The following is a 12,903-nucleotide window of genomic DNA, read 5'->3' as shown; positions in this document are numbered from 1 at the left end:
GTGGGGTGGGGTCCTATTAAAAGCAGCTGCTTTCAGAGGACACCCCAATTGCCATGCTGCAATGGGGGTGGCCTGGGGGTGCCAGGGTGCTGACCTCCAGTCTCTGGCTCCTGGGCCGCCCCTCTGCAGGGGGCAATGGGCACAGATTCGTGTCTCCCTGCATTCATGCTTTGGATGAGAGCAAATAGCAGACCATCTCTTTGTCAGCAGCCTGGGGGGTGCTCGGAAAGCAGTTACACAGGTGCTGGGGAGTTTAAAATTCCATGGGAGAGAGGCTGGTGTCTGTGCAGGGTGACTAACCACCAAACACATAAAACAAAATGCAGGCGACACAGGAAATGTGTGTCCAACAGAGTGAGGGGTGAGTGAAAAGGCTGTCATGTGAATTTTACGTTTGGCCTGGAGCCGGGGATGGTGGAGGTGGGGTTCATTACTTGCAGTTCACTGGTAGAGGTTTCAGTTTGTCCAGGAGGCAGGGCACAGTAAGGCAGCCTAGTGAGCCTTGGAGGGAGTCTTGGCTGCCCTAAAAGGGTGGATTAGGATGCATCACACAGCGGTGGGGAGCACAGAGCCCAGGGGACCGCTGGCCCGGTAAGGGGCATCACCTGGACGTTGGAGTCCTGAACCAGGCAGAGCTGCTCCTGGATCTTGTGGAGTTCTTCCTGCTGCCACCGGATGTTGGCTTGCAGGATTCGTGTCCGCTGCTCCAGCTGGTCTTTGATGGTCTGGAACATGCTGAGCTGTGCTGAAAACTTGAAGGTGGGGTCAAGACACAGAACCCAGTGAGAGTGCTATTTCAGCCATGCAGACGGATATTGCTGTTGCTCTGAGTGGCCCTGTGCACTTTCACTTTCAGGGCCTTCCCCTCCCTTTGCAGCACCCCTGAGCCACTGTTGCAACGAGTGACCCACTGCTGGGGAGCTTGCCCATGAGCAGGGGTTCTGGATAAGGGTGGGGGTGGCCCAGGGACTCCCCTGTTAGCTTTTCTCGGGCCCGTGGGGACCTGCAGGTCTAATTCATTGCACTCTAATCTGGGAGGGCCAGCTTTGGGATTCATCTGGAATGTGAATATACACATACATATATGGGGTTCCCAGGTGGCACTAGTGGTAAAGAACCCGCCTGCCAATGCAGGAGACATAAGAGACGCAGGTTTGATCCCTGGGTTGTGAAGATCCCCTGGACTAGGAAATGGCAACCTGTTCCAGTATTCTTGCCTGGAGAATTCCATGGACAGAGGAGCCTGGCAGGCTACAGTCCATAGGACTGCAAAGAGTTGAACACAACTGAAGCGACTTAGCATGAACGCACATATAAGTGAATTGCTTTGTTGCATATCAGAAATTAACACATTGTAAATCAACTGCACTTCAGTAAAAAATATTGGTAAAAAAAATCTGCTGCTAAACATTTGTTTAAAAATATCTGCTCTATACCAACGGTATCACAAAAATCTCACTCAGAAACCTCACTGATCAAAACACCAAGCTAGGATTTTGAAAAAGAATTTGATCGAGAAAGAAAAGTTTGGCAAAACTAACACAATTATGTAAAGTTTAAAAATAAAATAAAATTCAAAAAAAAAAACAAAGAAAAGAAAAGTTCTATCAGGTATTCAGTTAAGGTAACAGAAGACAAAAGCTCCTGTGCTGGGTTCCCTAAAGTCTGGAGACTGTGCAGGCTATGACACCGTGTCCAGAGAGGATGCTGTGGACGGCCCCTTGGCTCCCAAGGGAAACAGAGGGGGCTGGAGGCAGTCATCGGTGAGGGCCCAGCATCAAATTTCATGAGTGTTAATTACTTCCAGTATTATTCTGATTTTCCTAAGGCATTCCAGGAACCCCCAAACATGAATCTCTTGTTATATTCTTTCTTTAAAGCTTATTTACTTTTAATTGGAGGATAATTGCTTTACAATGGTGTGTTGGTTTCTGCCGTACATCAGCATGAATCGCCATAGGTACACACATGTTCCCTCCTGCCCTGAACCTCCCTCCCACTGGCTACCCCATCCCACCCCTCTAGTTTGTCACGGGCGCCGGGTTGAGCTCCCTGCGTCACACAGCAAATTCCCACTGGCTGTCTAGTTTACATATGCTAGTGTGTATATTTCCAGCCTACACTTTCAATTCGTCCCACTCTCTTGTCCTGCTGTGTCCACAAGCCCATTCGCTACATCCGTGTCTCCACTGCATCCCTGCAAACAGGTTCACTGTACCGTTCTTCTGGATTCCATAGAATTACGTTAACATGCAATATTTGCTTTTCTCTTTCTGAATTACTTCACTCTGTATAACAGTCTCCAGTCTTGGTATATTCTAGATCATGGCCTTTTTGATAAAGAGTTTTATCCCAACTTAGAGACACGCTGGAAACCATGAAGCAAAACCATCACTTACCCAGATAGCCAATTTCCTAGAGTTTGGATTTTATTTTATATTTCCCCTTTTAGTGATAACATCAGTGAGGGGAAAGAGAAAACTGCAGAATCGCATTTTTCACATGAGTAGGCATGAGAAAAACTGTCTGACATGAAAGGACAACATTATGCAAGAACCTCTTAAAGAATACAGCTATTAAGTATAATACGCCTAAGAGACTAAGAACTGTTAGCGTTAATTAAAATGAGGTTCAATATACAAAAAATTAGAATTCCAAAAGGACCTTCATCACACCATGACTTATTATAAAACAAAGACATTCTTTCCTATGGAAGACCCACAAGTTGAAGGAATTCTCATTTCAAAGGCCTGTGGATAAAAGAAGTTACTTCCTACTAAATGTGCCTTGGGAATTTGAAGAATAAAAAAATAATTCTTTTTTTTCCTAATGAGGATGAATAGAGATCATGTTAGTCAGTTCTGGATGTGTTGGTTTTATATCCTTACTTAAGTCTAACTCTAGCAAGGGGCCCATGCTAGCGTGTGTCTTTCTTATTCCAGGAAAACAGACGAGGCCGCTGTTAATGGGACAGGCATATGTTCTGAAAAGATATTCATCAGTGGTGCCAGACTGGCAGCAAGACAGACTCTACATTTTGGCAAGAGTATGGCCAGGGGCACCCTCCCTCTCTCCCCCAGGACCCCCTTGTGGCCAGGGAGGGGGCAAAATTCAATATCCCATCAAAGAATTGAAATCTGAGGTCTGACCAGTCAGCTCAACTGTTCTTGGAGTTCCAAAGGCAGAATATATACATACATATATATATATATACACCTTTTTTTTTTTTTTTTACTGGTTCTGTAAAAACACACACTGCGTGGTGGCTTCTCTGTTCATATGAGCATCTCTCCCTTCAACTTTGAGTTCAAAAGCAAGGGCCCTGTTACAAGTATCCTTGCCTCCTTCACACTCACTCCCTGACTGACCCAAATAGTAACTCATTGACTGTTGTTGAAACAAAACAGGAATTACTCTGCAAAGCCCTGGTCCTTTATTTATTTATTTATTTTTTAAATGTGGTATTTATAGTACTGGACTCAGAGCTTTTAAATCCTTGTAGAGTCTTTCTATGACATTTGTCCTAACTCAGACCTTCTCTAAAATATTGTGGCCAATCAGGAGTCATGAAAAATGAGAGGAACACAGAAAAGTGGCCGAGGAATGAAGCAAGATTGTCGACAGGATTGGGAGAGAGATGCGGGGGAGATCAATGGGAGGACGGATGGAGATGAGGGCAGTGGGGAGGGGGCAAGGGAAGGGGCAGACCCACAACTCAACACACCCCGCCTGCACGTGGGGAGGAAGAGTTTCATGTTGGGGCCTTGGTCTGGATGTGTACCCACATCCTCCAGTGGATTTCAGCATCCTGTCTCAAGGAAGTGCCTCCCTGGGTCTCCCTTGCCCTGAGTCCCAGACTTACCTGTGACACGGGGGCAGGTGGGCTCTGCAAGATGGTCTGAGGCAGGAGCTGCTGTGTGAGGTCACAGGACGCCGGGGCTGGCAGGGGGGCCTTGGGGAGAGAGGGAGGGTGGCTTTGATACATATAAGCTTCTGGGCTATTACAGAAGGGATGGGGCGCCGTCTCTCAGCCAGCTGGGCTCTCTGGCTTCAAGGAGGCCCTCTGCCCTGGAGTGGATCGCTCACTTCTGGCAGGTATGTGTTCCTCTGAAAAGGTGGGGTCACAGGCTATTACCCTTGCAGGGAATGGAGTCAGAGCTGACACACAGCTGGTGACGGGTGGGGGACCCTGGGACCACTCAGGCCCGACATTCCCACCACGGTGCACTCTGCAGAATCACTACCACCAGCTGGAGCTGGGCATTGCCACCCCACCCCACCTTCCCTCCTGTTCGAGGCTCCATTCTTGGTGGATTTGGCTGGTCTTTCCCTAAATTGATACTTTCTCAGCGGTGTTGTCCAGCAGAAAGATCGTGAACTCACACCCAGTGTTGGCTCTGCGTGGCCTTTCCGCTCAACACTCACACTCATGGGGACAGACGCAGCGGCACGCTTTCCATCACTGCCTTGCCAGGCAGTGTCTGTGGCTGCAGTTTCACGGGACACTGCTGGAATCTGGGGGAGAGAGCCCTGCAAGGTCAGCTGAATCCCACACCTTGTGGGCAGGGGGCCATTGCAGGGGGGACTAGAATTGCGGGGGGAATGATGTGTAGAAATGAGAAACGCAACCCTCAGCTTCATGAAGCTCTTGAGAATTTTTAAAAGTAAAAAAGATTCTTCTGAAGCTATTCCATCATTGCCCCAGGCCCTGGGGGCTATGAAAAGCAGCTCCAGTGGCAAGTTGTCCCCAGGACAGCACTGGGGCAGAGCGGCAGGAGGCCTTGTCTTGAATGAGAGTCCTAGGGGCTGCTTCCGATTCTCTCAATTGTGTTCCACTGCTCAACTGGGTGGAGGAACCCTGCCACCCTCAGCTGGCAGAAGAGCAGTTTGGTACAGTGGCTAGAAAGCCAGGCTTGGAACTGGATGACCTGAGTCCAAATAGCTCTTCTGTCCGCCTCTCTGGGTTTCAGCTTCCTTGTCTGTTACTATTTCTAGCTGTGGCCCATTTATAGAGTTTCTGCCACCACCTGGTACTCTTGCCAGGTACCTTTGATGTATTAACTCACTCAATTCTCAAGCTAGAAGGTATTATGATTATTTCCAAACCTAGACACAGGCTAGTTAACTTACTGAGAGTCACACAGCTACTAAACGGATGAACTGAGTCATATTTGAAGCAGGTGGCATGAGTCCAAGCCTTTTTGCTTCACTATGCATACTGTATTTTCAGTATTCCTGGACAAGTGGGAAATTTGAGGAGCACTTCAGAAGAAAGGCTTGTTGTTTAGTTGCTAAGTTGTTTCTTTTTTGTGATCCCATGGACTGTAGTCAGCCAGGCTCCTCTTTCCGCGGGATTTAACAGGCAAGAACCCTGGAGTGGGTAGCCATTCCCTCTTTCAGGGGATCTTCCCAGTCCAGGGATTGAACCTGTGTCTCCTGCATTGGCAGGTGGGTTCTTTACTGCTGATCACCTGGGAAGCCCATGAAGAAAGGTTTAGAGGTATTCGAGAAAAGAGGTGGTCTCCAAGGACCAGGAGCTCAGAGGGTAGTCTCACGTTTTTTGGCCCCTTATGCATGCTCAGTTGCTCAGTCGTGTCTGACTCTGTGACCCCATGGGCTCGCCAGGGGCCCACCAGGCTCCTCTGTCCATGGGATTTCCCAGGCAAGAATACTGGAGTGGGTTGCTATGTCCTCTTCCAGGGGATCTTCCCGACCCAGGGATCAAACTCGGGTCTCCTGTGACTCCTGCATTGCAGGGGGATTCTTTACTGCTGAGCCACCAGGAAAGCCCAGTGACTTCACTCCCATCTCCAAAATGTCAGCCAGGGAAAGGAAAAAGGTACTTGGTAACTACCTGAACGTGGCCGCTAAATTTGGGGACGCTTCCCCCCTCCAGAGCAAGGTCTGTGTCCCGCTCCACAGGTGAGCTTGTGGCTGCTTTGACTGAGAGGGATGGTGCAGGTAATGTACTGGGACTTGAAGTCGGGGGGCACGGAAAGCCACGTGGCTTGTGTTTGGCTCTCGTGGGATGTCCCTCTCCAGAGTCTTCCTCTTGGAACCAGGAGCCTTGCTGGAAGGATGACATGGAGACGTCCATGCGGGTCAACAGAAGATGCTCTTGGCTGAGCCCACCTTCAGCCGGGGATGCACCTCCCAGCCCTGAATGGGGAGACCTCCAGCACCAGGCAGCAGAGCGGAGTCACCCCCACTGTGCCCTTTCTGAATTCCTGACTCAGAATCCGTGAACATGGGAAGTCCTGGTCGCTTTACGCCACTGAGTTTGGTGCGGGTGGCAGCTTGTGCTGGATCACTGGAGTGTGGCAGGTACACAGTGACCCCGCATCCAGCCAGTGTGCTTTCTAGGAGGCCGTGTTCCCTGATGTCCTGGAGTTGTTGTTGTTGTTCAGTCACTCAGTCATGTCTGAGTCTTTGGGACTCCTGGACTGCAGCACACCTGGCTTCCCTGTCCTTCACCATCTCCGGGAGTTTGTTCAAACTCACATCACTTGAGTCGGTGATGCCATCCAACCATCTCATCCTCTGTCATCTGCTTCTCCTCCTGCCCTCAATCTTTCCCAGCATCAGGGTCTTTTCCAATGAGTCCTGGAGAGGCCTGGCATATATGAAGGATGCTGCCTGATTCTGGGTTGATCAATAAGTTCATTTGGCTTTTGCATAAGATGGAATGGAAAAACCCAAACAAACTTTTTGGCCAACCCAATATATGCCAAGGGACATTTTTGCTGACATCAAGCTTCTCAGACATTTTCACTGGGAATGGGGGTCTAAAATGGGAGAGTCCTGAACATGTACCCCCAGAGGCTCTGTGGACGGGACCCCCCAGGTTTGAAGTTTCAAGCTTTAAAACGCCTTTGGATTTTGCACGCTGTGGATATACATCCATGTTAATTTTGGGATCAGTGTTTCAAATTAGTTGCCAATTAAGCTACTTAGCTTCCCACCCCCGCCCGCCACCCACAATCTCTAAGTACAGTGTGTTCTCTAGAAGATGCCGCCTGCAGTCCCGTGGCCTGGCAGGCCCCTGCAGTGCTGTAGCGCAGTCTAGGGGGAAAGTTTGGGGTCACACACATACCGGCATCGCGGCTGCCTGGCCGAGTCCTGGCACTGGGAGCTCTTGGGCCGATCTGGGCAAAGCCGGGGTGCTGGCCTCTGCCCTCAGCTTGCTTGGAGTGGCTGCAAGAAAACACGGCCCCTTGCAGACTTGCACACACTTAACAGCTCTCTTATCAAAAGAGGGAGAGAGAACTTCCCTGGTGGTCCAGTGGTTAAGAATCCACCTGCCAAGGCAGGGGACACGAGTTCCATCCCTGGTCTGGGACGATTCCACATGCTGCGGGGCAGCTGTACCCATGCGCCACAGCCTCTGGGCTCACGTGCTGCAGCTACTGAAGCCCACGAGCCTTAGAGCCCGTGCTCTGCAACAAGAGAGGCCACCACAGTGAGAAGCCCACGCACCGCAACTGGACACGAGTTTCCGCTGGCCACAGCTAGAGAAAGCCTGCACACAGCAGTGAAGACCCAGCACAGCCATAAATAAGTAAATAGATAAAAATTTTAAAAAGAGGGGGAGGGTGACCACAGGGTGCATGAAACATGGGCCTGTTTGGAATCTGATGCAGGGGCTCCAAGAGGCCCAAAAGTTCTGCCAGCCTTGCCTGGGGTGCAGGGGGAGGACAGCAGAGCACCCACAAGCTTTCAGTGCACCACGTGGTTTAGCCGCCTGCCTGATCACACAGCTCACCAGGTCCGCATGACACCTGCTGAATGTCGGCTTCGTGGCAGAGGAGGAACCGGAGCATGGAGCAGGGTGGGGCAGGGCGGGGGGAGGAAGCTAGAGGGAAAGAAGCAAGGAGTGGGGACCAGATGGCGACTTCAGCTTCATGCCACGGACTGCCCAGCTTCTCCTTGCATGTGGGGTCCCTCGTGGGACTCTGTATACTCCCAACTGCCCTGCCCTCTGCAGAGTCACACTTACAGGTGGGCTCTGACATGGCTGTGCGTGAGGATTTGTGGGAACTTCTTGAGGAGGCCGATGGTGAGTGACTGGTGTTAAGGCCTGAGGTGCCCATGTCAAGTGCATTAAAGTGCTGCTGAGGTTCCAGGCTGGAGCCCTTCTCCTGAAACACACACACACAGAGTCCATGTTTCAGCATCAAGACCATGGCAATGAGCTATGTTACTTTAGTTGTCCTCTAAATATGTAGGAAAGCTTGAAGGGTACTGAGAGAAATACTATAACTGCTTGGAGAGAATTTCAGACACATTCAGGTGGACTGTTTATACAAATATATAATCTAGCATCTTTGAGGGCCTGGTAGCTTCCCTGGTGGCTCATATGGTAAAGAATCTGCCTGCAATGCGGAAGATCTGGGTTCAAACCTTGGGCTGGGAAGATCCCCTGGAAGAGGGCATGGCAACCCACTCCAATATTCTTGCCTGGAGAATCCCATGGACAGAGGAGCCTGGTGGGCTACAGTCCATGGGGTTGCGAAGAGTAGGACATGACTGAGCAACTGAGTTTCAGGTTTTTTTTCATCCTGTAAGCAGTATTTATTACACTTTCTTGGCTTCTATTTTGATATTTTAGATTTTCATAATTGACTTGGCATTTTGTTTTTCCTTAAAATTGTCACCTCATGCCCAGAATCTTGGCTTTCCCAGAAGTGGGGTGGAGAGGCAGATTCTAGAAATAAGGTTACTGGTGGGACTGGGTTATTCATACTCCAATGAGGGACTTCCCTGGCGATCCAGTTAGGACTTCACCCTCCAATGCAATGCAGGGATGCAGGTTCAATCCCTGCTCACACGCCTCACGAGCTAGAATACCACATGCCTCCCAGTCAAAAAACCAAAACATAAAACAGAAACAATACTGTAACAAATTCAATCAATACTGTAACAAATTCAATAAAGACTTCAAAAATGATCCACATTAAAAAAAAAATCTAAAAAAAAGGAAAATACTCTGGGACTTCCCTGGTGGTCCAGTGGTTGAGAATCCGGTTTCCAATGCAGGGGACGTGGGTTCCATCCCTGGTTGGAGAATTACGATCCCATATACTTTGGGGCAACTAAGTCTGTGCACCCCAACTAGAGAGAGAAGCCTGAGCTCTGCAACTAGAGAAGCCTGCAATAAAGGTCCCACAACAAAGGTACTACAGCCAAGACGTGATGCAGCCAAATAAACAAATATTTTAAAAATAAAAAATAAATACTCCAATGAGACAAATGCCTTTGGACCGTTCTGGACACCATCTCCCCACTGCTCTTCCTCTGTAGCCTCAAGGCACCCAAGGCCAAGGGGCAAAGGTCTCCAATTCTTGATCCCTGGATCCTAACTGTTGCTGGGCCCTAAGGGTGCTTCTGCCTCAAGAGCATGGCATGAAGAGAAAGCAACTGTGACTTTCCAACCCTGAGGAACCACCTTTCCATCCTGCGTTGGCTCAGGTGTCACGCATGCATGTGTGCTAAGTCGTTTCAGTCGTGTTTGACTCTTTGCAACCCCATGGACTATAGCCCGCCAGGCGCCTCTGTCTGTGGGATTCTCCAGGGGCCCACGGGAGAGGGTTGCCCTGCCCTCCTCCAGGGGATCTTCCCAACCCAGGGATCAAACCCACATCTCCTGCACTGGCAGGTGGGCTCTTTACCACTAGTGCCACCTGGGTCATAAGCCTAAGAAGATGACTCTAGTGATTTTTAAGCTAAAGAAGAAACCTAATGATTATTCTGCTCAGCCAGGCTCCTTCCTATTCTCAGAAGGATGGTGGGATTCCTGGGCTGCCTGGACAGGCTGGTGTCCCTGGTCCCAGGTCTTAAATCCCTGTGTCTAAGTCTACATGACAGTTCTGTGCTTTGTGCTGGGCCTCCAGTGAGGGTGGACCCTGAGTGTGCCCAAACAGGCCTGAAGTGATTGCTACCAGCCATAAAGGCCTTTGTGCAAAACAGAATCGCAGGGTGTGTCTGGGCTTGCTGGGTTCACTGTATATTTTCAGACCCTACTGCTTGGTCACAGCATGTGTGCAAGCTAAGTTGCTTCAGCTGTGTCTGACTCTTTGTGTCCCAATAGACTGTAGCCCACCAGGCTCCTCTGTCCATGGGATTCTCCAGGCAAGAAGTTGTTGTTCAGTCACCCAGTTGTGTCCAACTCTTTGTGACCCCACTGACTGCACACGCCAGGCTTCCCTGACCCTCACCATCTCCTGGGGTTTTCCCAAGTTCATGTCCACTGCATCAGGGGTGCCATCCAGCCACTGCATCCTCTGACGCCCTCTTCTCCTCCTGCCCTCAATCCTTCCTAGCATCACGGTCTTTCCCAATGAGTCAGTTCTTTGCATCAGGTGACCAAAATACTGGAGTTTCAGCTTCAGCATCAGGTCTTCCAATGATTATTCAGGGTTGATTTCCTTTAAGATTGACTGATTTGATCTCCTTGCTGTCAAAGGGACTCTCAAGGGCCCTCTCCAGCCTCACAGTTCAAAGGCATCAATTCTTTGGCACTTTGCCTTCGTTACAGTCCAGCTCTCACAACCTATGTAACTGGGTCTTACGTGACCAAATGAGAACAGTGCTCCCCAAATCACACCTTTCAGAGTGGGGTCCCAGGCGGATTGTGTGTGCCTGGTCAGCAGACAAGTAAATGCAGGAAGTGAGAGGAAGAGCTGAGGAACTTTTCTAGCCATCTGCCGTACATCACACACAAGCAGGGGAATCTGCATTTCGTCAGTGACATCCGTCATGACAGATTTGAAATTAAAAATCCAAATGGTCCGTTAGCGCTGAGAGTTTGAAAAGCACGGTCCTGGAGCTGTGACTTTAAAAGGGACTTCTGAATCTGACAGCCTGAGATTGTATTTGTGTGTTTGTTGTTCAGTCGCTCAGTCACGTCCAACTCTTTGTGACCCCACAGACAGCAGCATGCCAGGCTTCCCTGTCCTTCACTATCTTTTGGAGTTTGCTCCAACTCATGTCCATTGAGTTGATGATACCATCCAACAATCTCATCTTCTGCTGATCTCTTCTCCTCCTGCCTTCAATCTTTCCCAGCAGCAGGGTCTTTTCCAATGAATCAGCTCTTCGCATCAGGTGGCCAAAGCATCGGAGCTTCAGCATCAGTCCTTCCAACGAATATTCAGGGTTCATTTCCTTTAGGATTGACTGGTTTGATTTCCTTGCTGTCCAAGGGACTCTCAAGAGTCTTCTGTGTGTTTATACATAAGTGCATGTTGATGAGAAGTTTCATTGAGCTCTAATATTCCCCAAAGGTCGGAAACCTCAATAATGAATTTCTGGCTGGACAACACACTGTATGCTTGATCTTCAGCTGTGATGCATGGTGTGTCGAACACCTGCCTATGAACAGCTTAATTCCAGCCTTGGACATGACATATGATACATTCATGTGACAGAGCTGGGTAATAAACATGTCCATGAACAATGACAGAGGTGTTGGAGCATGGTGCTGGTGAGGAATCACTACACAAGGCAATAGCACTTTGCCTGCCAGTGCGAGCGACTCAGCAAAGATGCAAATGCGTTCTGGTCTCTAAAGGGGATCTCTTCCTCTTCCTAACTCAGTTCTTAATGGAGCAGAGATGTGTCTATGGTCCACTGACTGCAGTAAAGTGAGTATCATAATAAAGCAAATCACATTAATTTTTTTTGTTTTTTCCCAGTGCATAGAAAAGATAAACTGACCACTGCTGTAGTGTCGATTTCTAGCCAGAGACTCTAGATTCTAGGTCACGGGCTGGTTGGAACTTGAACCGTGTTTCATCAATTCTAAGATGAACTTCCCTCCCACGTTTTGACATAAAATGAAACTGGGATATGTCCTTCAACTCACAATAAGAAATCCTGACTTCACCGATGGGCAGCTTTCTCTCTTTCCTAGTGGAGACAGAGATAGATCTTACAATCAATGGCTTCTTAGCTTTGATGAAATCCAACATTCCCTTTCTTGCTTTCTCTCTTTTTTCCTCCCAACATATGTGTCTGCTTGAAGAATGACCTTTGAGAAACAGGGTTCTGGTCTGCTTATGAGTTTCTGTCGGGTTGTCAGTGATGAGGGCTGCCTGGCCAGAGGGTGCCAGGGACTCAGGCTGGAGACGAAAGAGGTCTGGGCTTTGTGAAGAGAAACACCTCTCCATTCCTCTCAGGGCTCCCTGATGACAAGGTGGCTCCAATAAGGATGTCAGTTCAGACCCCCAGACACAGAAGCGGCAAGTACACCCTGCCAGAAATACCATAGAGGGAGTGTGAGGGACAATGAGCTTGTGGGGTGCTCTTTTTGAGGGCAGGTACAGCACTTAGGCTAAGGGGAGGACAGGATGCACAGACTGTGCCCCAGCTCGATGGGATGATGGAATAACCCCCGGCTTTTCATCTGTAGGAGAGATGCAAAGTGGACTCACCTGGCAGACATTGTTTTATTTGTTTTCCTTTATCACACTAATTGGAAAGTGTAATTTTTTACAAATTGAAGGTTTATGGCAATCCTGTCTTGTTAGATGCTGCTTACCATTTTTTAGCCATCAGATCAGATCAGATCAGATCAGTCGCTCAGTCATGTCCGACTCATTGCGACCCCATGAACCACAGCACGCCAGGCCTCCCTGTCCATCACCAACTCCCGGAGTTCACTCAGACTCATGTCCATCGAGTCAGTGATGCCATCCAGCCATCTCATCCTGTCGTCCCCTTCTCCTCTTGCCCCCAATCCCTCCCAGCATCAGAGTCTTTTCCAGTGAGTCAACTCTTCGCATGAGGTGGCCAAAGTACTGGAGTTTCAGCTTTAGCATCATTCCTTCCAAAGAAATCCCAGGGCTGATCTCCTTTAGAATGGACTGATTGGATCTCCTTGCAGTCCAAGGGACTCTCAAGAGT

At 49.2% G+C, this 12,903-nt stretch overlaps 1 protein-coding gene across 4 annotated transcripts in view; it reads right to left on the bottom strand.

Annotated features, from left to right (window-relative positions):
- Positions 1–12,903, bottom strand: part of NPAS2 (neuronal PAS domain protein 2) — a 198,529-nt gene that overhangs the window by 21,456 nt on the left and 164,170 nt on the right. For 3 of the 4 annotated variants that reach the window (XM_027554709.1, XM_027554708.1, XM_027554707.1), the window contains exons 13-16: positions 7,997–8,138; positions 7,094–7,194; positions 3,863–3,952; positions 606–752 (exon numbers count right to left, since the gene is read on the bottom strand). In XM_027554709.1, the coding sequence (XP_027410510.1) occupies positions 606–752; positions 3,863–3,952; positions 7,094–7,194; positions 7,997–8,138 (480 nt within the window). The remainder of the gene's footprint in view (positions 1–605; positions 753–3,862; positions 3,953–7,093; positions 7,195–7,996; positions 8,139–12,903) is intronic. The other variant, XM_027554710.1, reaches the window with a different exon arrangement.

The sequence above is a fragment of the Bos indicus x Bos taurus genome, chromosome 11, assembly GCF_003369695.1.
Source record: "Bos indicus x Bos taurus breed Angus x Brahman F1 hybrid chromosome 11, Bos_hybrid_MaternalHap_v2.0, whole genome shotgun sequence".
In the NCBI taxonomy this organism is placed as follows: Eukaryota; Metazoa; Chordata; class Mammalia; order Artiodactyla; family Bovidae; genus Bos; species Bos indicus x Bos taurus.
This window is presented reverse-complemented; position numbering and strand designations above follow the sequence as displayed.